At 35.2% G+C, this 25341-nt stretch overlaps 1 protein-coding gene and 1 long non-coding RNA gene across 2 annotated transcripts; one reads left to right on the top strand and one right to left on the bottom strand.

Moving 5' to 3' along the window:
* Positions 1–223: 223 nt before the first annotated feature.
* bgnb (biglycan b) lies at positions 224–24660 on the top strand. The gene is made up of 8 exons (XM_055187808.2): positions 224–440; positions 12889–13163; positions 19807–19919; positions 20772–20985; positions 21111–21221; positions 21438–21531; positions 23401–23539; positions 23623–24660. The coding sequence occupies exons 2-8, from the start codon at positions 12914–12916 to the stop codon at positions 23818–23820; spliced, it is 1119 nt and encodes a 372-aa protein (XP_055043783.2). The 5' UTR covers positions 224–440; positions 12889–12913; the 3' UTR covers positions 23821–24660.
* On the bottom strand, positions 8347–10757 carry LOC141369392 (uncharacterized). Its single transcript, XR_012373069.1, has 3 exons — positions 9837–10757; positions 9386–9434; positions 8347–8519 (listed from the first exon to the last, which is right to left on the bottom strand). It is a non-coding gene; the product is annotated as an uncharacterized lncRNA (long non-coding RNA).
* Positions 24661–25341: the final 681 nt, after the last annotated feature.

The raw sequence follows: 25341 nt of genomic DNA, 5'->3' as shown, positions 1-25341 counted from the left end.
AAAGAAATTCAGATCTGGAACAAAACATGAGGATGAGAAAATACTGACAGAATTTTTCTTTTTGGGTGAACTATCCCTTTAATAACTGTATCTGATAGGATGCTGTTACTAAAGCAAACTTTTTAGTTTAACTTAGAAACACATGATTAGAAACACATGTTTTGATTGGTTACACTTGAGAACAACAAAATAACGGATCTTTAAATGCGTTTTATGAAGGTCTTACCGGACACGAGCCAGTGTAAGTTCCCACCCCAAACCCGCACGCGCGTGTTCGCCCATTTCAACAGTGTGCAGCTCTTCGCTCACTGACACATGAGAGGCAAAGACGCTTTGAAGTCAATATCTTTGTGTGAAAGTCCGACATTCAGAGACCAAATACCAAGCATTTGTCATCAGACGCACGAGCGCAGCGTGGAAATATTTCACCTCAGTTAAAGGTCAGTAGATATGCAGTCTTTGATATTCACAAAATGCAAACTTTTTTAAAAGCCTTTGTCACAAATAATTTGGTTTAATTAATTCCCATTCGAAATGACATTTTGTGGACTTATTTTTATGATAATGTTTTATGATATTTCGATGGATAGCCTACTGTACCTTCTAACGTTAGCCCTTTTTAATTTTTAAATTAGTTTTATCGATACTTTTATGATTAATGATTTAATGTACAGTTTATATGACGTATATATCGAGATATGATAGACATATAGCCTGCAGGTCATGTCTGTGCAAACTTGTTGCACTTAGTGAATAATGAATATTTTAATACTTCTAGATCTCTATATTGTCGTTATAATGTTAGGGTTAGAGTTACATCCATAAATGTTTTTGGGTTAAGATTAGATACATGCATTAAGAAAAACTATTTTAAATAATAAGCTTGTAGATTTGCATTAGAATCTTATCAATTCAAATGTAACCTCAATGGATGTTTCTTAAAAATAAATACATAAAACTCTCAGTGTCTGTCTTTCTAGGTATAGTGTTTTAAGATCATTAAAGGCACTGAGAGTAGAGATACTAAATTGCTGATTAATAAAACAACACTTAATACACACATATTGCACCTTTTCCAAGTACCTCTGTAAAGTATATACAGCATATGGAGTGGATGCAGTGAACACTGAGACACATGAGAGGATGGGATGCACAGGAAGGCTTAGATATAAAGTGAGGTAGAGGTGTTACACTACACTGAATTTATGATGAAAACTTAGTCTTGGTCAGGTTAAGAGATTTACTATTCCTTCTGATGCATTATATTGCATTAATATGAATTGTGACCATGTTGTGAAACCCCCCAAAACTTTGTACTTTGATCATTTGGAATTTTGAGTTGTTGTTTTTTTTTACTTTAAAGCATACATTTTTAAGTTCTTACCTTTTAATTCCACCTTCTCTTAATTAATTCCAATAATTAAAAAACATTGTTGGCCCTTTTTTAACCAGTAACTTAGAAATTGTATTCATCCTATAATAATGGGGTATTAAAATAGTGACATTTCATTTAACCGATCTTAAATTACATCATTCAAGAAGTGCAAATGATATTACCTTAGTAAATGTTCCATCTGGATTTTATTAAAATTAATTCAACCATTAACAAAACTAAACCCTATTAAAACATGTTTAAGACATAAGCTCACGAGTCATTAGAAAGAGAGGAAGCTGCTCTATGAATATTTTTCTCCCAAATCAATTGTTATAAATCATGATGAATCAATTGTATATGATCATATGATAATACTAAATTATTTAAGTAACAACCTGCATAAATAACACAACACTTTTCATAACAACTAACACTTCTGGTTTGTGTCAATGAATGAGTACTTGAATCCCACGGATGTGAGGGTATAAGTCAAAAATGTTGAAAAGAAACACTCACTTGGAGGCTTGATTCTGTGCTCTCTTTACCAGGTCTGACCTCACTTTGTGTTTTCTCTGTCAACACATTCATGCAGAGTGGTCACAGACATTGTCAGGCAATAGCTTATTTGTTAACAAATTACCGTCAAGCAAGCACTTCATTCCAGGCAAGTGCATGAACCCAGAACTACCCAATTCAGATGAGGCGATAGAGAAGAGGTGCATGCATTTGAATATAGCTTTTTTGATGATATCAAACATTCACTGGCTGTTAAACACTGAAAGTAACTGTGTTCTTTCTTGTCTGCTTAAACCTTATGTATTGTGTTAAAGGCAAGCCGTGATTTTGAGATTTTTTTATTGGTGACCTTTCCAGCTAATTTACTGTGCTAAAAATTCACCAGGGTCATGTGAGTTTATCGCAATGCACCAAACAACTTTTACCTCCCAACACTGGTATGTCAGTTAAAGATGTGCTATAATTTTACTTTCTACACTTAACTTCTAATTATAATTTCCAAAAAGTAAAAAAATGCATTTTGGTGTAAACATTAAAAGATTTCTTCATCTTATCACAGGATGCATCTTTTTCCTATTTTATCACTATTTTTACATTTAATAATTCAAACATCTAAAAAGGGAAGGATAGATTTGTATTTTTATTTTGCAGTATATGTTGATGCCGCTGCTATATGATCATATATGTCTGCACACAGCAAGCCAATTACATAAAGACATTCAAAACAGACAACAGTACTGTATGGCTGATAATGCGGAGGGAAATTCCCCCTTTGACTAATCCATTACTGTTTTGTTTCAGTATTATCATCATTATAATAATCATGGCAAACATTCTCAAGCATTAAGAAAGATTTCTCTGTAGCTGCTCTTCTGCACAGACGCTGCTCTATGTAACTGCACTACTGCACAGGGTTGTTTGATTTCTGTACAGGTTTTTGCAATATTATTATAATCTGACATTTTATTAATTATTGTCTCCCTTTGTCAGAAACACCAGATTAGATGATATAATTTACCATAGGGGTACACAAACCGTTTTAAAGACCAATGCAACATTAAAACTGAGTTCACATATGTGAATGTGTCTGTGAAAACCCAGCTAAAGTAATTTACTGTTTATACATAAAATCATCATATATAATGTAAAGATCATTCTCTGAAAATATAACCTTGATATTTTTAAGATTAGGCGAGTAGGCCATTTTGAGGCTCCTAATAGCATTAATAGATGATGAGACTTTAGCCTGGTTTTCACAGGCAGGGTCATATAATGTATTTCTTCCATTCAAAAAGTAAAACTTGTATATTATATTAATTTATTACAAACAGACTGATATATTTCAAAAGTTTATTTCTTTTCATTTTGATGATTATTACTGACAACTAAGGAAAATCCCAAATTCAGTATCTCAGAAAATTAGAATATTACTTACGACCAATACAAAGAACGGATTTTTAGAAATCTTGCCCAACTGGAAAGTATGAACATGAAAAGTATAAGCATGTATAGCACTCAATACTTAGTTGGGGCCCCTTTTGCCTGAATTACTGCAGCAATGCAGTGTGACATGTAGTCGATCAGTCTGTGGCACTGCTCAGGTGTTATGAGAGCCCAGGTTGCTCTGATAGTGGCCTTCAGCTCTTGCATTGTTGTTTCTGGCATATCGCATCTTCCTCTTCACAATACCCCACAGATTTTTTATGAGGTTATGGTCAGGCGAGTTTGCTGGCCAATTAAGAACAGGAATACCATGGTCTTTAAACCGGGTACTGGTAGCTTTGTGCAGGTGCCAAGTCCTGTTGGAAAATTAAATCTGCATCTTCATAAAGTTGGTCAGCAGCAGAAAGCATGAAGTACTTTAAACTTCCTGGTATACGGCTGCGTCGACCTTGAACCTCAGAAAACATAGTGGACCAACACCAGCAGATGACATGGCACCCCAAACCAACACCGACTGTGGTAACTTTACACTGGACCTCAAGCAACATGGATTGTGTGCCTCTCCTCTCCTCCTCCAGACTCTAGGACCCTGATTTCCAAAGGAAATGCAAAATTTACTTTCATCAGTCTTTAGCCCAGGCGAGACACTGTGGTTCAAGAGTGGCTTGACACAAGGATTGCGACAGCTGAAACCCATGTCTTGCATGTCTGTGCGTACACTGCAAAAAATGACTTTCTTACTTAGTATTTTTGTCTTGTTTTCACTGGAAATGTCTAGGAATTCTTAAATTAAGATGCTTTTTCTTAATGAGCAAAATGCTCTAAGTAAATAAGTCTAGTTTTAAGACAAATAATATACAATTCAAGTGAAACTGTCCTTGAAACAAGCAAAATTATCTGCCAATGGGGTGAGAAAAAAAAGTGAAATAAGATTTCTTTTTTCTTAAACACTTAATTCAAGTAAAATTTTCTCACCCCATTGGCAGATATTTTTGCTTGTTTTAAGCACAAATTCACTTAAATTGTATATGTTTTGTCTATTATTTTCTTAGGTCATTTTTCTCATCAAGAAAATACATCTTGATTTAAGAATTTTTAGATATTTCTACTGAAAAAAAGACAAAAATACTAAGTAAGAAAGTCATTTTTTGCAGTGTAGTGGTTCTTGAAGCACTGACTCTAGCTGCAGTCCACTTTTTGTGAAACTCCCATACATTTTTGAATGGGTTTTGTTTCATAATCCTTTCCAGGGTGCAGTTATCCCTATTGCTTGTACACTTTTTTCTACCACATCTTTTCCTTCCCTTCGCCTCTCTATTAATGTTCTTGGACACAGAGCTCTGTGAACAGCCAGCCTCTTTTGCAATGGCTTTTTGTGTCTTGCTTTCCATTGTGCAAGGTATCAATGGTCGTCTTCCCCATGATTGTTTAGCCTACAAAACTAGACTCAGAGACCATTTAAAGGCCTTTGCAGGTGTTTTAAGTTAATTAGCGGAATACAGTGTGGCACCAGGTGTCTTCAATTTTGAACCTTTTTACAATATTTTAATTTTCTGAGATACTGAATTTTTCTTAGTTGTCAGTTATAATCACCAAAATTAAAAGAAATAAACATTTGAAATATATCAGTCTGTGTGTAATTAATGAATATAATACGTTTCACTTTTTAAATGGAATTAGTGAAAAATATAAACTTTTTGATGATATTCTAATTATATGACCAGCACCTGTATTATTTTTGGTCTAACAAGTGTATGTGTTGCATGTTTTTTAATATTATTATACTATACATAATATTGTACAATATGATATATTAGCATGTATTGTTTCTGTCCAGAAATGTTTATTGTTGTTGTAAAAGGTTTGGGAACCACGGATCTAAACAATATCATTCCTAAAATCACCATGCAGGAGAGGAATGCAGATGATATGGATTAGGTGTTCCTGTAGCTCATTTGCTAGAGCATTGTGTTAACATTGGGTTTGTTTCCCAGGGAACACACATACTGCTTAAATATATACCTTGAAGTCACTGTAAGTCCCTTTGGATAAAATCGTCTGCCAAATGTATAAAGTGCTTACCGCGAGCATTGTTTTTCTTCAGATGCATTTGGCTCACACTGTGGGATAGGATTATATTTGTCTCTGCTGATATTTCTGTGTGTTTGTTTTCCTTTCCTTTGTCAGAATGAAAATAAGGTCAGCTTTGTACTGTATATGCATTATATAAGTCCTGAAAACCTTTGTAAATCACTTTGGACAACGAATGCGGATGTCGATCTCTTTCATAACCGAAATAAAAACACAACTGTTGTTTAACCGAACAATATTCTGCTGTGTGAACACGCTTATTAAGATCACACAGACACACTTTTGTTTTGTTAAGCAGCTGTGTGCTGTAAAGTCACAGTGTGAAAATGCTGAGCACAGTATATTCAATCCCATAAAAATGGCACATATACTTATGTATGCATATTATGGTGCTGCTTGTGTTCATAAATAACACATATAGACTCCTCCGTGGAGAGATTGTGTATAATTGTGCATCTGCCGCCTTCTTGCATTCCTTTAGCCAGTCCAAACCGGACCTTTTTTGGGGTGCATGGTATAATTTAGCCGCTATTTTTACAAATTGGTACATTTTCTTTCCCTGTTTGCCCTTATTTCAGGTCACCACCGTAGAAAATGGCTGCCGCTGTCCAATGTGTTTGACTTTTAAGTGAGTGATGGGCAGACAATAAGACATGAGCACACATAGTTGTTGATATGACAGATTAAAGAATGCTGTACCTTTGGATGATACTTCAGGATGTTATGGCTACCATGGATATTTAGCAAACGTTTGGATCAGCTGTGTATGGTCAGTTGTGGAAACTGTCAGCAACTGTGACAATTTTTTAATGTATTTGTCTCTCTGTGAGAATATTTTTTAGATCTTTGTATTGACTTGGGTTTAAACAACACGTTTGAACTGAGTCTGAGAATGATTGATGGTTGAGAAGTTGCCATGAGGAACAGCCAAAGCATTCACTCTCATTACTTTGTTAAACCTGAAGCTGTGTGTAATGGTGTGTTTGATGGGACGTTTAAAGGAGTCAATGGAGACATGGTTTTATGAATAATGTTTGTGTGGGATCCTGTGAATCTAATGGGAATCTTCAGTGTGAGTTTGTTATATATAAATAGCAACCGCGACTAGTTTCTGGCTTTAAGATGTGACTGAAATCATTCAGTTCCTCCCTAAAGGTCAAACATTACAGCAGACATGATCTAACTACGTGATTTGTATGAGGTCTTTGTGAATTGACGACTTGAAAAATAACAAATGAGATTTCTCCAAGACAGCCGTGAAACTAAATTGAGAGCAAATGGAAACTTTTGAGCTTCAAATATGAGAATAAAAGTTATTACTTTAGTCAACTATAACACTAAATTTTATGTTGTCTTTGTTACATGTTAATACTATATTAATAGCAGTAAATTATGCATATTTAAATAAAACTTAAATCCCTAAACTAACCCTTATACTAAACCCAACCCTATAGTAAGTACATGTTGTTAAGTAAGGAATAATTGACGACGGGCCGTTGAATTATAAGAAAATAATGCACACCCAAGGTGGTAATGTGGCACGACACGCCGGATGTGCCTTATTTTCGAAGGACCAAAGTCAATTAAAGCAATAACCACCAAGAAACAGTGGGTTACCAGTGCATTTTATAACAGCTAAGGGGTGTTGTTAAAACCCCATTAGCTGTTATAAAATGCACTGTAACCCTACTGCTTTGCGGGGCTTATTGCTTTTATAAAACGGTTACTTCATATGCAAAGCAGGATTTCATAAAATAAAACACAAATAAGTTGTAATTATATTAGTACACTGTAAAGACACCATAAAATAAAGTGTAAACAAAAAAGGTCATTTCATATGTCATGAGTGTTACATACTAAAATGAGACTAACTCATCTTCATCTCTTGAATTTTAAAAGTGGGTAGTTTTGCCAATAACCAGATCTTTCTGTTGTTTCTTCAAATATCATTCAGCATTTGGGAGGTCGAATGCCTCTCATGCCTTTTCAATCTTCAAACTCTGAATCGTGATGATTTTGCTGAGGAAACATATTTGAAATTCTTTCTGTGTTTTGAAGTTTTGATTGTGTTTACAGTGCACAATATAACATGTGTTCATGTTTCACGTGTAAAAAACGATCTATTTTTCACACAATTTACTTATAGCGCTGTTTTCACTGTCCTAAAAACAGGCTGATGTCTTCATTATTCTATAAAGTCCCCCCGTTAGAAATACGTAACGAATTCTGATTGTGTACTTTGTTTAGTGTGTTGTGATTCGATAGCAGCTTAGCTTCCCTGGTGAAAAAATAGTATGCTAAATATATTTAATTTTGATATACTTAAGTATACTTGCAGTCACACTAATGACCAGTATACTTAAAGTGTGCTATTGATTAGTTTATTTAAAGAGTGCTATTTTGGAACAATTAATTTTGTACTTAATATATTTTAGTTGTATATTAATTGTAACAAAGTACAACTTTAAGTGTATTTAGTGTACTTTTGTGTGCTAAAGTGGAACAACTTTAAGTGTATTTAGTACAATTTAAGTACATGACTGTTTTTGTGCTAAATTCATGCTTGATAAGTGGATTTAGAGTGTGTTTTATTTATGTTAGGAGTACATTACAAATGTAATATGAGTGTCTTGCAAACATACAATCAGTATACCTTAAATAGACTGTTTGCATACATTCTATGTATTTTTGGCCAATCCAAAATTCTAAAAACTGCCCTGGTGAAAAATGAATATGCCAAGTACATTACATTTTGTATACTTTTACATACCTGCAGCTAGATTAGTAATGAGTATACTTCAAGTGCGTTAATAATTAGTTAACTTAAAGAGTGCTATTTTGGGAATAGATTACTTGCTGGTAACATAACCAAAATAATTTTTTCCAAATAAATAAAAGCTGATTAAAAGAGTCAAAAACAATTCATTTTAAATATATTTAAAATATAGTTTTATTCACAGCATTCAAAGTGTACAGTATTTGCCTAAAAATTGAACAATTACTCATTGAAGAATGTCAAGATGATTGAGTTTACAACGTCTTTCTCTCCCAAATCAACTTTAGTCTGGCAGGTTTTGGTTCAGCCTAAGGAAATCTGAAAAAGAGAGAGACAATAAGCTCAATTAAAAAGTGTTTAATATTAAAACATTACATTTATTTAAGACTTACTGTATTAAATCTATAGTTTACTGGCAGAGATTGTATAGCAGATATATTTTTACCTAAACTAGAGCTTGACTTAAATGTCATCATATATATTAAGGGGCGGTTTCCCAGACAGGAATTAGACTAGCCCTAGACTAAAATAAATGTAAGAGCTGTCCAAACTGAAAACAACTTGCTCTGACATATCTTAAAATACATCAGTGCCCTTTGTTTTACATCGTAATGCACATAAGTAATGTTTTTAGTAAGGCATGTTTGTTAAAACTATCCTAATTAAACTAAGGTCTAGTCCTGGATAAAGCTAATCCCTGTCCGGGAAACCACCCCTAAGAGTTTTCATTATAATGACTTGCCTATATGGACTGCAAAATCCTCCTTACATAAAATACTTTAGCTCCTAAAGAAAGATTTTATTGTATTAAATTTAAATGTAAAACTTGTCAGAGAAAGAAAATGCAACAAGCAGACAATTGGGTGGTTTCCTGGAAAGGGATTATCTTAAAACAGGACTAGGCCTTAGTTTAATTAAGAAATATAACTAGTTTCAAAAAACATGCCTTAATAAAAACATTACCTGTGTGCATTTTGAGGCAAAACAAAGGACACTGGTGTATTTTAAGATATGTCAGTGCAAGTTGTTTTCAGTTTGGACAGCTCTTACATTTATTTTAGTCTAGGACTAGTCTAATCCCTGTCCGGGAAACTTCCTCAATATGTATATAACGTTATCTAAACTGAAGCTTGATTTACTACTACGAATGAATTATTATATCTTAAGAGTTTAAAATGACTTACCATTAGCTGCAAAGTCCTCCCTACAAATGTCTTTGAAAAACTTTAGCTTCTGAGGAAAGAATGCAGCATCATTAATACTACAGTTAAGTTAGGTAAAAGCCTTACAACCTCTAAACAGTCAATAAATGGTTAACTTTCACGCTACATTAAAAAAACAGATTTTCTGACGCTACCTTTTTTCATTAACATATACATACACACCAATACATATATTTAACAAAACAATCGGGTGTACTAATTCGATTTAACAGGCTAACAGTGCTATCTTTCAAACCTTTAACATTAGCTATAAGCTAAGCTAAGCTAAGCTACACAGCAGCTTATCACTAATAGCGAGTTAGACACCGCGTTATTGACAACATTTCGCATTCGAAATATGATAGTCTACTGATAAACTTCAGAATGGTCAAACGATAATCAAATATATTAATTTTAAGATATTTTAACGTACCTTGGGACTGAATCCGTCTGTCTTGAACGACTGGTAAAAATCAAAATACGTGCGTCGTGACGTCATCCCACACGTCAGATGCATTATTCAAATCTCAGAATTCACTTTTCTCTGAAATGCATTTACGAAAACTGTTTAAGTTAATTAATGTGTACAGCTAAAAGCGGTATGCAATTGACTCAAAAACTACAAAAAAACAAACACTCATATTCCCCTTACGAAAATGAATGTTTTTTTTTTTTTGTGGTAAAAGTTTAGTAACCATGTTTTTTTTTGGGTGTATTGATTATTATTAGCAAAACCATGGTTATTTTGTGGTAAAACACAGTTCATTGGTTTATCCAATGCTTGACTATAGTGAAGTTAATGTGTACCTTATTATGTTAATAGTATATTACAAATGTATACATCTACAATATAAAATGTAACAGAACATACTGCTCTCTCGTAATTTTAAGCCCACGTTATTTCTCCATAAAATAATATACATTTGTACACCCCATATACTTTCAAAATGTGCTTAAAATATACTGTTTCTAAAGAATACTAAATAATGTATTTTAGAAATATACTGTCAGTGCATTATTATAATGATAACTTTAAGCATACCGATAAAGTATACCTAAAATACATTTTAAAATAAGTTTAAATTTAGTATACTTTAAAAATTGCACAAAACTTTAACTTTAAGTATATTTTTCTAAAGTATACTTTTAGAAAATATACTAAAGTATAATTATTTTGAAGTATGTTAAAAGTTTAATTGTAAAAAATACGCGCAAATATGTTGTAAGCATACTTTAAATATGTTTAAAGAAAGTACATTCCTTTGTAAGTATATTTGTAATGTACTATTGCAAAGTTAAATATACTTGAAATACAATAAAGTATATTTGTTTTTCACCAGGGTTAGCAGAGCCGTTTGACCAAAGCTGGCGACTGACATATTCCTGTGGGCGGAATTTAGTCAAAAAACTGTTCTACTGACGTCATTAAAGCAGGAAGTAGAGGGCTGTAGTCCAAACCGGACGTTCGCTGTAGGCTTTGAAAGAGGAATTCTGTTAAAGAAAATATATCGCCTGGCAGTGAATTTTGAGCTTTATCATTTTACAGGTTTTATTTATGCTATTATAGCAACATTACACACTAACTAGGTTTTAAAAATGGGATCAGGAAGAACGTGACCTTGAATGTGACTGTAAAGAGCAAAGGGGCAATAATACAGAAGACATTGAACTTCTGCATTGCAAGCTTCTCTCCTTGGAAACAATCATTGAAGTTTCTCCAAAAGCAAATGTCGAGGGACATCTCAAATTGATTTCTTCTAGCATCTCTTGCACAATCACATGTGTTTATTTTTAACATGTATAGGGAGTAACACGGATTACACTATATGGTAATGATGTGGCAAATCATTGAGGACCTCAAGTCAAGATCTTTGTTCAAGCTGGATCGTGTTAACAAATTAAATAAATGAGAATGTAATGTTGCTGCATTGTTAAGTTATTTAGTCGATCAGTATGTGAGGTGTTAAAATTGTGTGTGATTCAAGTTGGATGTAGGACAGGTGTGGGACGTTTGGTGGAAACAGTGGATTTGAGGTTTATGTTGACTGTACCAGAAAGGCCCTAATGCGGGTTCAACAGACCCCAAATCCTTAACCACATCTCAGCCCTACCCTAGTGATGACATCACATGAGTCAGCTGGAGCTCATTCAAATGTGACATCATGTGTGGCTTTCCACCCTCCTAGACATCCATACAAACACTTGCAAACAAACACAGAGACAGCCAGAAATATTTCTTCCTTACGCTTTCCTGTCTAATGAATGGCTTGTTTTAAAATGTGTTTTAAGAAGGTTAGTCTGAGTTTTTCCAGCACCACCACACTGTCTGACCAGATTGATCTTACAGACATGCATGTACACAAACCCAACAACTGTCTGTCTGGTGTAAGAGATGCTAAATCGGCACATACAGTTAAAATTACTCAGCATTGGATTCGTAGGGTCTCTGTAACAATTGCACAGCAAACTTCATTGTCATTTTACATCCCTTGCAATATTTTACAGTCTTGTGTCTCACATGTGTTAACTGTTAGGTCATGGTTTTAACAAACCACATAATAGTTTTTAAGGTTCATTGGCTTGTTTGATATTGTAATGAACATTGAACATGTGTTGCAGTCTGTAAAAAACCCAGCTAAAGTGATATGTTGTTGCATAAAATCATCCTATATAAAGTAAAGAACATTCTGTGAAATATAATCTTGATATTTTTAATATTGACTGAGTAAGGTCATAAATGAATGGTTTTATGAATTTAAAACCAATGATTGAAATGAAACTTTGATGATCCTTTGCTCATATTTAAGACACTTTAGCCTAGATTTGGGGTCATATATCTTTGGTAAAGTTGTAAAATAAGGCACATTGTTGGTTCTCAGTGTTATGCAGGAAGGGCATGTCCGGTGTTTAATGATGTATTTACCTTCAATGTTATAATTTCCTCCAAGAAAAACTCAAATATCAAACGCGAACCACCCTTTTCCTCTCATGTACTTGAAGACAGCCTTAATCATCATAAACAGAACTGTATGCAGGCTCCAACATTAACTTTATGCCACATCTGCCAATGGTGGGTGGATAGAGAAAATTCAGCCATAAAGCTATATTTTGCAGGTCCCTATATGACAATAGATTCAATTGTTTTCCTAACATGCATTTCACAGATGAGGCAGTGTCTGATGATCAACATCAATCAGGATTTTGTCTCTTGTTTCATTTCGGGTTGATGCAAAAATTATTCCACAGATGTGTCCAAACATTAGCTTTTGAAGGAAAAAAACAAGCATTTTAGACGGTAAACACCTGGTGGCCAATGTTCCAGTGACTCTGTTTACTGTATTTGCTTTTGATGTGAATAACATGCATAACATCAGCAAGTGCCGGGTTATGAGGGGCAACAGTACATAATAGAGACATTGTAAGTTATTATGAGTCATTGGTTTCATAAGTCTCTCCTCTTCTTTTTCTCTTATCCTGTACTGTAGGTCAGTGTGTGTCTGTATCTCAGTCATGTTCTCCGGCCGCTCTCTTCTGCTGCTGTTGCATATCTGCACCCTGATGGCCTCTTCTCTGGCCCTGCCCTTTGAGCAGAAAGGATTCTGGGATTTCAGCATGGATGGTGACGGGGGAGATCTGACGACGATAATGATGAGAGACGAAGAAGGTTCGGGGATTGATGGGGAGGACCTGCCACCAGATGTGCCCTTATGTCCCTTTGGTTGCCAGTGTCAACTCAATGTGATCCAGTGCTCAGACCTTAGTGAGTAGCACGCTCTGTGTGTGTGTGTGTGTGTGTGTGTGTGTGTGTGTGTGTGTGTGTGTGTGTAATATGCACATGTCAGGTATATCTACCCAGTCTCCTGAGGTTGCGTATAAATAGCACGAAGTGTAAAACTCGTGCAATACATACGCCAAATTCCACTTTGGCGTGCATACGCAAGTCCTTCCCATTCACTTAAACGGGGCATCTTTTTTTGTCGTTTTATTTATTGGTTTCTCAATTTTTTTCTGTTTTTTAAACCATTTTCGCTTGGGTTTAGGGTTAGATTTTAGATTTGCTTAATGATGTTATTTAATATACAGGTTTCTCAATGTTTTTGTCCATATTTAAGCCATGGTCGCTTGGAGTTGGGGTTAGAGTTGGGGTTTGGGTTAGGATGTCATTTTTATATAACAAAAAGTTGTTCTAACCCTAAACCCAAGCGGAAATGGTAAAAAATAGCAAAAAAATTGAGAAACCAATAAATAAAACGACAAAAAAAGATGCCCCGTTTAAGTGAATGGGAAGGACTTGCGTATCATATGCACGCCAAAGTGGAATTTGGCGTATGTATTGCACGAGTTTTACACTTCGTGCTATTTATACGGATTTTCAGGAGACTGGGCTGGGTATATACACTGCAAAAAATTATTTTCAAGAAAAACATTTCTTAGTATTTTTGTCTTGTTTTCAGTAAAAATATCAAAAAATTCTTAAATTGGGATGCTTTTTCTTGATGAGCAAAGGGACCCAAGAGAATAAGGCTAGGTTTTAGACAAAAAAACTCAAATGTAAGTGATTTTGAGAATAAAAAATGGGGTAAGCAAATTTTTTTTTGAACATTTTTTTGAAATTTTGGCTGATTTTTTTTGCTTGTTTATGCACAAAATCACTTAAATTTTATATTTTTGGTCTAAAAACTAGACTTTTTTTCTTGGGTCGTTTGCTCATCAAGAAAAAGCATCTTAATTTAAGATTTTTTAAATATTTTTACTGAAAACAAGACAAAAATTTTCTTGAAAGTAATTTATTGCAATGTACAAATGCTTTAAACATGAAAGAGCAGAGGAATGAGCTGAATAAAGAAACAATTAAAGGAACTGATGAGTGAATCGAAGTAAAAACTGTATTTATTTAATCTAATCTTTATCTTTATTTCTCTTAACATGATAAAAATATCTGTCAGTGGGGTAAGAAAAATAAACTTAATTTAAGTTTAAGTTGAAACTGGAATTAAGTATATTTTGCATACCCCACTGGCAAATATTTTTACTTGTTTTAAGTATAAACCTCTTGAGGCACTTTGCTTACCAAGTAAACATATCTCAATGTGAGAATTATTAGATTATTTATTCTGGAAAACAAGACAAAAATACCAAGTAAGATATATTTATTTTTTGCAGTTCATAGACTTGGTTTAAACATTGGCTGGGTTGAGTTGTGTGTGCGTGTGTGTGTTTGAGTGCGCATGTTTGTGTGTGTGTGTTTGTGTTTGGTTGTTTGAGAGAGCGATAGAGAGACAGAAAGAGAAAGAGAAGAAAAGAGAGATCACATTACATAAAGATTTACTAAAAATTGGCAAGATGGTCACAAGGTCCAACCACATAAAGAGGTATCCTGTACAAGTGAACGAAATTATGATTTCAAATCCGCTTAATTCCAGAAATACGGATTTGTTGGCAGAATTCGTTAAATGTCACTATGATTTTTCAGCAAAGTCCTCTGCATGGAAAATTTATTGGATGAACGATTACGCGTGTATCTAAATGTTCACAGAGTATATTAGGATATTGACCGAATTTTTAAAGAGCACCAATGGTCTGATTCATGATTTTTTATTTCCTTTGGTGTATTAGTGTGTATTAGTACATGTTAACAATATGCAAAAGGTACAAACCCCAACATAAACGATGACGCGAGTTATCGTCTCCAACGTAAATCTCTTTTCTTGGACTACAACAAACACACGTATTATAGTCAACAGTTCACTTCCTGGGATTGGTGATGTAGACAAGACCAACTTTATCATAATTCCTCCCGCTTGGACTCACAGCCTGTAAGTTAACTCCTGTTAGCATTGCATTGTGACCGAATCTTTCAAACATGGTAAGGAGCGTCACATTTTCGGCTGACGTCAAAGGTATTCAGACCAACCACAACGTATACTGTAGATTAGCTGGGCAATCAGGGATACAGAGCTTTTTTTAAATCAACTTTTTTATATTTGGTATAATACAATGTGTTCGCGTGATCACATTGCATTATACCAAATACACAAAATAACGTTGTTTTTTTAGCAATGAAATAGGTGCTCTTTAAGCCTTTACCCTGTATTAAGAAAGGACGTGAAAAGTAACTGGAGACTTTTTTTAGAAGTGGAGATTTTTACCTAAAAACTTGCATGTACTTGGAGGGTTTTGCAGCGAAAGACGGTAAAATTTGTTAAATACCAATGAAATGACTAAAGTGACATTTGTGAAAATAAGGCATTTCAATTACTGACTAATAACCTTTTCATTGCCATTAAAGTATAATTACTAAACCTATACATGAGTTTGAAAAAAATGCTAATTTACAAGAAAAAATGTCTTCATATAGACGGTTTTAGCAGTAACAACATAAACTAACGGCTTTCATGGAAAACACGTAACTTTCGGTAAACTTGTAAGAATAAATAACAACAAAGTCCTTGTAAAGTAGTTTATTTATATAACAAGCAAAATAAGCAACACGTAGATTACAAGGAAACCAAAGCATTTGTTATTTTCGACGAGGTATTTGTTTAAGAGTTTAGTTTAGAAAGTAGTCAGATCATTAAACAAACAGAAACCGGAAGTAAAGTTCCAATCAGATAGGTAAATGCGTCACCGCATGTGCGAACAATGAAACACAATAAATTATATCATGTGCATTTGTTTTTGGCAAATGCTTTTATACAAACATACTTACAGTGCATTCAAGTTATAAATTTTAATCACCAGTATAATCATCATCATTGTTGTTGTATAACAGTCTGGGGTAAAGGCAGAGGTCTTGTGCGCATTGACCTGCAGGAGTTTTGTGTTGTTTTTGTGAGGCACACACGGGATGTTGAGTGTGAGTGCAGCACACCGAAGATCTGAAAGTCTTTCACAGTGTTTGTTTATTTAAAAATGGCAGGGAGAAAATGTTGGTTACTTTATGTCAACAGCAGTTACAAGATGTCAACAAAAGATGCTATCAAGGCCCCATAATTGACGGCCTAAATATGACAGACAGTTCACTTCAATGTGATTGTTTCAGGCTGCTCTGCTTTCATTTTGTCCGACAGGATGTAACAGCCGCCCAATCACAGAGAAAACATTATTGTTTACTGAAGTGATTTGTAAATGTGAGGCATGCAGACTTGCATTGTTATTAGAATTAGAAGTTAAAGAATGATCACTATTCTAAATACAAATACACAAGTTGTGGATGGACAAACATATATAAGACTTACATAAACACAAACACTGCACACGTATATAGTCTCTCTGTCTCTCTCTCTGCTTTAAGTGATTCTTTATAATGACTCCTTTCACATAATCTTTTTTGCAGTACATTTATTTTTTGTGCTCTCTCATTTTCCTCTGTATCTGGAAGTTGTTGTCATGTCATATGGTTTATAATTGAATTGCTGTTTATTCTTATTCATAACACATGTTGCTTGTGTATATTTGTAGTCATATCCCTCCATCGTTGTTAAATTTGCCCATATTTAAAAGTGTAAATGTTCTGGGCAGCTGTATTCTGGCTTTATTTGTGCCAATGCTGGACTGGCATAGTTCACAGAGCACTGGTTGGTTTGAGTGGCAGGTGGGGAAATAGTTTTAAAGAGGAATAGTTATAAAGGGAAATCATCTTTAACCCACACAGGCTGGACAGACTTATAAAGCTGTTCATTTCTTTTCAGTGATGGAAAGAAACTGGAACCAAAAGCGTTTTTCTGGGCACTGTGATGAAGGGGGACAGCAAGCGTGTCTTTAATGTGGGCGACCCCTATTATAAAAATGTTTTCCTGGACCCTGTTCATTCAGATGATAGGTCTGGCTCTTGAAGATCCCGTGGAGGTGTTCATTGTACAAACACACAAGCAACTAGATCTTCCCGGATGTCCACTTTGAGATAAAGTAATTTTGCCAAGCTATCACTAAGACTCACTTTAAAAGAGCGATTAAAGGAACTAATAAGCAATTACTTCATGAATAGCATATACAGGCTTTATTTCTCATACTTTAAAACCTTAGGGAAAATTGTTTGCTTTCATTATACTTTAAATAAGGACAAACTAGCAGGACCAAATGTAAAAGTTAAAGACCATGAAAACCATGCCAGTGAAAAACTCATATTGATAGATCAATGATCGGCATAAAGGATTACCATGTGCGTTACCAATGTGGTTATGGTTCTAAATTAAGTTAGCAGTGAAATGTATTTTGACAGCTGGCCACTGATGTTGCAAGTTTAAAGGGACACTCCACTTTTTTGAAAATATGCTCATTTTCTAGATCCCTTAGAGTTAAACATTTGATTTTTACTGTTTTGGAATACATTCAGCTGATCTCCACTTTTAGCATAACTTAGCATAATCCATTAAATCTAATTAGACCATTAGCATTGCGCTAAAAAATGACCAAAGAGTTTCAACATTTTTCTAATTTAAAACTTGACTATTCTGTAGCAATGACATTACGCAGCACCCAAAAATAGTCCCCTTAGTTACTTTTAATAGCAGAGGACTATTTTCGGGAACTGCGTAATATCACTGCACCTCCTGCAGCCATCTTACGGCAGCAAAGTCCTTTATTATTACGCCAGAATGAGAGTATAGTTCTTAGCCATATCAGCCTAGAATATCGCAACTTTTAATTTTCCGTCTGTCTTAGTACATGATGTAACTACTGAAGAGTCAAGTTTTAAATAGGAAAAATATTGAAACTTCGGTTATTTTTGAACGCGAAGCTAATGGTCTAATCAGATTCAATAGATTATGCTAAAATATGCTAAAAGTGATACCGCCAGACCCAGAAAATCAAATTTTTAACTCTAGGGGAGCTGGAAAATGAGACTATTTTCAAAAAAAGTGGAGTGTCTCTTTAAGTTTTATACAAGTTGTATATAATCCAGAATGTCCCTTTAAAGGAATATTCCATTTTCTTAAAATCAAAATCCAGATAATTTGCTCACAACCATGTCATCCAAAATGTTGATGTCTTTCTTTGTTCAGTTGAGTAGAAATTATGTTTTTTGAGGAAAACATTGCAGGATTTTTCTCATTTTAATGGACTTTAATAGAGCCCAACAATTAACACTTAACTCAACACGTAACAGTTTTTTTCAATGGAGTTTCAAAGGACTATAAACAATCCCAAACGAGGCATAAGGGTCTTATCTAGCAAAACAATTGTCATTTTTGACAAGAAAAATAACAAATATACACTTTTAAAGCAGAACTTCTCGTCTAAATCTGGTCGTGATGCGCCAGGTGACCCCACACAATACGTCATGACATCAAGAGGTCACAGAAGACGAACGCGAAACTCCGCCTCAGTGTTTACAAGTGCGTTGAAAGAGGACCGTTCCTACGTTGTTGTATGTCAACTGATACTAATTAATGTCTTTGTGTCAGTTTATCGTTTACAAATGTACGTTTTATATATGTAACACGTGACCTCCCTACGTCACTACGCATTTACGTTAGGTCGCGCTGGACCGGACCTAGACGTTGTGGTTTAAAAGAGCATTTTTTTCTTGTCAAAAATGACAATCGTTTTGCTAGATAAGACACTTATGCCTCGTTTGGGATTGTTTATAGTCCCTTGAAACTCCATGAAAAAAACTGTTACGTGTTGAGTTAAGTGTTAATTGTTGGTGTCTATTAAAGTCTATTAAAATGAGAAAAATCCTGCAATGTTTTCCTCAAAAAACATAATTTCTTCTCGACTGAACAAAGAAAGACATCAACATTTTGGATGACATGGTGGTGAGTAAATTATCTGGATTTTTCTTTTAAGAAAATGGAATATTCCTTTAATATGTTACATACATCACACCCCTCCTACATTACAGTACTTCTGATCAGCAAGATGCCGTGTGGTTTGCAAGCACATTATAAATGGATGGAGGAGAACAGAGGTCAAACCCAGCCTTGTATAAATTATTGGGCGCTCTTGGATGTCATCATGAATCATTGGCCTGATTTAGATTCTTGGACACTGCACTGCTTAAACAGACACAGTGTTGGATTGATGCCTTCGATGTGGTTCTGGTAGTATTTCGATCTAGTTTGTGATGTGGTTCGTGTGTGGAAAACGAATCCCAAATGATTCGAAAGTGCTTATACAGGAGTGTACTTAGCCAAATGCGAATGTAAATCAGATTCTGGGTGGGATGCTTAATAAATAACCATATGGGCGCAATAACTAGTTTTTCTCTCATTTTGAAGATAATCCATTGTATTTAAGATTAATTTGATGACACAGAGGAAGCTCTGTCCTAAGAGGCTCAGGAAAATGTAAACCAGATGGCGGGCTAATGATCTTTGCTTCTCTCTGTAAACAGACTTGTATAGAGATGTATATAGCTTGCGTAAGCTGGCATATAAACATGATGTCGTTTTGTGTAGGTTTGACTGCAGTCCCCAAGGAAATTCCCAGAGACACCAAACTCCTGGACCTACAAAACAACCGCATCACAGAACTGAAGGAAAACGACTTCAAAGGACTTGCAAACCTTTATGTAAGGCACGGTAATTGGAGACGCGATTAAAGAAACAAGGGTGCATCAGTAAACAGACTGATGAGTTTGGCTATAAGAAAATAAATAAATATATAAATAAATAAATAAATAAATAATAAACGACGACTTCATGAACAATGAACACGTGGGAAGATAAAGACTGCTGTATGATAAAGTGATATCTTTATTCAAAGTAAATTGTGCTGAAAATAGTTTTTACAGATGACTGCAATATAACAGTCTATGCATATTAAAATAAGGCTATATCTGTTCACTAAAGCAATAAGTTGTACTTATTTGTAGTTTAAAAAAAAGAGTTTATAATATTGTAACTCTTTGGATGGATTTATGTGCTATGTATTGATGTCTCAAACTTTGCTTGCAGTATAACTGGCCGTTTGTCATCAAATTCCATGCTTTGGCTTGTTAATATTTAGATTATAACATGTATATTGAAGACATTTGTCAAGTAAATTGGACATTTAAAAACCGCACAATTTTTTGTAGCATGTTTGGGCTAACTTGAGGAACTGGTCAGTCATTTTTAGCACCCATTATTTACATTTGGCACTCTATATGAAACAGTCGGCACCGTCTCTAAAGCAAAACGGTCCTGTAGTTTTGGAAAGACATGCCACTGCCAAACTGAATATTTAAGTTCCCTTCTTAGTGCTCATAATTTTCCCAATATTTATTCTCAATATTTATGTAGTCTGTCCCAACCAATCAAAATATTTAACATGGTCTATGTAAGAAAGAAACTAAAAAATAACAAATTATTAGTTTATTAATACCATCATTTATAAATAAGTTTTTTTTTTTTAACAAAAACCTCTCACCTTTTCTCCCCAGGCCCTGTCACTGGTCAACAACATGATCTCCAAAGTCCACCCAAGAAGCTTCACACCCCTCCTACGCTTAAAAAAGCTTTATTTTTCTCATAACCTCCTGACAGTGGTACCCCAAAACCTGCCCCCATCCCTGGTGGAGCTGCGCATTCATGACAACCGTATTAAGAAGGTTGAAAAGGGAACGTTCTCTGGTCTGGGCAGCATGAACTGCATTGGTTTGTATGCACTCTTGCCATTATGTGGTACAGAGGTTACAGCCTGACCAAACCATTTCCTTTTTTAGATGGAGCCTGCTGGTTTTTGTGATGGGATATTCTGTCTGATGTTGGTCTTCTTATAGAGATGGGCGGGAACCCTATTCAGAACAGTGGCTTCGAGCCTGGGGCGTTTAAAGGGCTAACACTCAACTACCTGCGCGTATCTGAGGCCAAACTTACTGGAATACCTAAAGGTGATTCATTTTAATAAAAACTTGTGGGTGTCAAATGACAGGTGCATATTATTTTTAAATAAGAACCTTAAATTTGTCCTTGATTTGATTATCTTTTACAATTTCTTACTTGAATGAGCTTTAGGGATGTCTTCAGCAATAAATCACTATTTGTATTATTTGAAAGATTTTTAGAGGTTATGTTACATAATAATTTATACATTTTCCATCTCCTAGATCTTCCTGAAAGTCTTCATGAGCTTCATTTGGACAATAACCAGATCCAAGCCATCGAACTAGAGGACATGAAGCGCTATAAACACCTGTATAGGTTGGGTTACCTTGTGCCTCTGGACCTTATTGACTCTAGTCCTCATTGTGCATTTTATTTTCCATCTCTTTGAGGCAACAGCACCACCTGGTGTCTGAAAACTTAAATACATGGGTATTTGAATAACTATGACTTGTGCGTATCATGAGTTTAGCTTGTACATTACAAAGACAAAATGATTAAACAAACATAATTATAATAATTTATTATTAATAATAATAATCATAAATATGCTTATTGTACAAAACAGAAATTATCGATCATCTCCCTAAAAATCTACAATTAATCTACACTCACCTAAAGGATTATTAGGAACACCACACTAATACTGTGTTTGACCCCCTTTCGCCTTCAGAACTGCCTTAATTCTATGTGGCATTGATTCAACAAGGTGCTGCAGGCATTCTTTTGAAATGTTGGCCCATATTGATAGGATAGCATCTTGCAGTTGTAGATTTGTGGGATGCACATCCAGGGCACGAAGCTCCCGTTCCACCACATCCCAAAGATGCTCTATTGGGTTGAGATCTGGTGACTGTGGGGGCCATTTTAGTACAGTGAACTCATTGTCATGTTCAAGAAACCAGTTTGAAATGATTCAAGCTTTGTGACATAGTGCATTATCCTGTTGGAAGTAGCCATCAGAGGACGAGTACATGGTGGTCATAAAGGGATGGACATGGTAAGAAACAATGCTCAGGTAGGCCGTGGCATTTAAACAATGCCCAATTGGCACTAACGGGCCTAAAGTGTGTCAAGAAAACACCCCCCACACCATTACACCACCACCACCAGCCTGCACAGTGGTAATAAGGCATGATGGATCCATGTTCTCATTCTGTTTACGCCAAATTCGGACTCTACCATCTGAATATCTCAACAGAAATCAATACTTCCAGTCTTCAACTGTCCAATTTTGGTGAGCTCATAGTGGAGATGAGTGGTACCCGGTGGGCTCTTCTGCTGTTGTAGCCCACCCGCCTCAAGGTTGTGCGTGTTGTGGCTTCACAAATGCTTTGCTGCATACCTCGGTTGTAACGAGTGGTTATTTCAGTCAAAGTTGCTCTTCTATCAGCTTGAATCAGTCGGCCCATTCTCCTCTGACCTCTAGCATCAACAAGACATTTTCGCCAACAGGACTGCCGCATGCTGGATGTTTTTCCCTTTTCACACCATTCTTTGTAAACCCTAGAAATGGTTGTGCATGAAAATCCCAGTAACTGAGCAGATTGTGAAATACTCAGACCGCCCGTCTGGCACCAACAACCATGCCACACTCAAAATTGCTTAAATCACCTTTCTTTCCCATTCTGACATTCAGTTTGGAGTTCAGGAGATTGTCTTGACCAGGACCACACCCCTAAATGCACTGAAGCAACTGCCATGTGATTGGTTGATTAGATAATTGCATTAAGGAGAAATTGAACAGGTGTTCCTAATAATCCTTTAGGTGAGTGTATTTTACTGGGGGATTATGGAATACTTTACACTTTGGTTAAAACGACAGACCGTATTTTCATATAATATTTTTAGCATAACTGGGTTCCTGTAGCTTAGTTGGTAGAGAACTGCATTAGCAGTGCAAAAGATCATGGGTTTGATTCCAACACACATAATGCATCCATTTAAACATAATAGCTGTCTCATCTTACATTATTTCACTCTAAATATTCACATAAACAGTCCTATTAAAAATTCCTGCATATGCTGCATTTGTTAAGTAGGGCGTCCGCTATGCGGCTGCAGTCGACCCGTTGCCTATTCAGTAAATTCAGTCTATTGTGTTTCCACCTCACTAGGTGTCTGCCGCAGTATTTGCTTTCCATCTATTGTCTGTTGCTTATTGTTGCGCTTGTCCTCATTTGCCAGGTTGGGTTTGGGTTACAACCACATCCGCATGATTGAGAATGGGAGTCTATCATATGTCCCAAATCTGAGGGAGCTGCATTTGGAAAACAACCGCCTGAGCAAAGTCCCAAAGGGTCTGCCTGAGATGAAGTACCTTCAGGTGAGGGATACTCAGGACACAGTTTGTGTGCAGTATCATGCTGATGATCACACATGTACACCACTGATCTATGCTTTTTTTAGGTGGTCTACCTTCATTCCAACAACATCAGCCAAGTGGACATAGATGACTTCTGTCCTCGAGGTTTTGGCATTAAGAGAAGCTTCTATAATGGCATCAGTCTCTATGGTAACCCAGTTAACTACTGGGAGGTGCAGCCTGCTACCTTCCGCTGTGTTAGTGACCGATTGGCCATTCAGTTTGGAAACTATAGGAAATAAATGATGATAGCAATGAAGGAGAAACAAATAATGCTGGAAATGAAGCAAAACAGACAGGAGGATGAATGGGGCAATTTCAGATTGTTTCTGCAGTGTATGTTAGGATGTTTTTGTGAGGTCAAAGGACAATTTCAGAGAATATAGAAATAAGTAAAAAACAAGTTCAAATAGTATTTCTCTCAAAGAAATAGAGGCAGCTGGGACATTCTGTCTCTATTTCCAAAATCAGAATAATGGTTTCAAAGAAAAGTCTTGCCAATGTATTATCAGTTTAAGGGCTATTTGTTAGATCAACACTTTTATAGTACTATTATTGATATGTGCTATTATATTGTTATTATTTTATATATTTATGTTTTTTCCTTAATAGTGAAGCTTGGATGTACTGTTTAAATGGAAAGGTTGAATCTACAGTACACTAGATTTTAAATTCACCTGCCGTGCTTAATAGTTGCATATCTGTGTCATCTTTCATTCCTCTTTTTCTCTTTTTTGTGGCAATGTGGAAATGTTTTATTCACGTTATACAGTTGGCGCTTTATGATTCAGTCAATCAAATGTCTCATGTCCTTACCCAGCCCTATTGGGTGTGAGGCTGATTCAAAAAAAGATTGTAATGTATTATTATTTTGCACAGTTTATTCCAAATCTTTTGTTTGTGGGTTTTTTTTCTTGTTTTTCTGCTGAATTTGGCAGTGACTCTGTATGCATATATATGCACAATGTGTCCTACACTGCCGCATGTTCCAATAAATAATCTATATGGCTTGACATCAGGAGCAGAAGTGGAATTACATCATGGTGTGAAAGCTGTGACTAATAAAACTTGAGTTAACACGAGTTTGATGGGTTTCTGTGGAGTAAAACTTCTGCAGTGTTTTTGGTTAAAAACTACAAAAAAATTTTGATTAAATGGTAAACACAGTATTTTGGGGTTTTTCAATGATAAACCACGTTTCCAGTGAGAAATTACATTGGAAATTATTTATTTAAAAGTTAATGAATTTGTATTCACACATAACTTATAATAAATAAACTGGAATTGTATTGTTCACAAAACGTCAACTTTTCGTTTGTTGCTAAGTTTCAAATTGTCATGCAGATGTATTTGCATAGTAAACACACAGAGCTAGGTAGTAACAAATTACATGTAATCTGGATTACGTTATCAGATTCCAAAAATCAAGTACTTGTAATTGGATTAAACTACATTTTAAAATACTCGTAATCAGACTACTGTTACTTTTTTAACGGATTATATGATTACATATTATTTAAACTATGGCAGTATGATGTTCACATTTTTTTTTTACATTTTTCATAATAAATGTACCTACCGCGACAAGATGCAAAATGGAGCAGCACTCAGCGTTTGATCACTGGATGTAAAGGCGTTTATTTGGGTAGGGACGCTAGGGACATGTCCCTACCAATATCCAGGGAACACCGAATTGTCCCTAGCAATAATTTCGACCAAACAATGAATCTATATGTAGCCTACATATAACCACTGATGTCTGT

The sequence above is a fragment of the Misgurnus anguillicaudatus genome, chromosome 13 (assembly GCF_027580225.2).
Source record: "Misgurnus anguillicaudatus chromosome 13, ASM2758022v2, whole genome shotgun sequence".
NCBI classification, from domain to species: Eukaryota; Metazoa; Chordata; class Actinopteri; order Cypriniformes; family Cobitidae; genus Misgurnus; species Misgurnus anguillicaudatus.
Note: the sequence above shows the minus strand (reverse complement) of the source record. Positions and strands in the feature narration are given on the sequence as shown.

Bases quoted from the DNA above. Each gene is read 5' to 3' on its own strand.
- bgnb (XM_055187808.2), top strand. From the start codon at position 12,914: ATGTTCTCCGGCCGCTCTCTTCTGCTGCTGTTGCATATCTGCACCCTG. The intron at 19,920-20,771 runs GTAAGGCACGGT...TTTTCTCCCCAG, and splicing joins AAGGACTTGCAAACCTTTAT to GCCCTGTCACTGGTCAACAA. The intron at 21,532-23,400 runs GTTGGGTTACCT...CTCATTTGCCAG, and splicing joins CGCTATAAACACCTGTATAG to GTTGGGTTTGGGTTACAACC.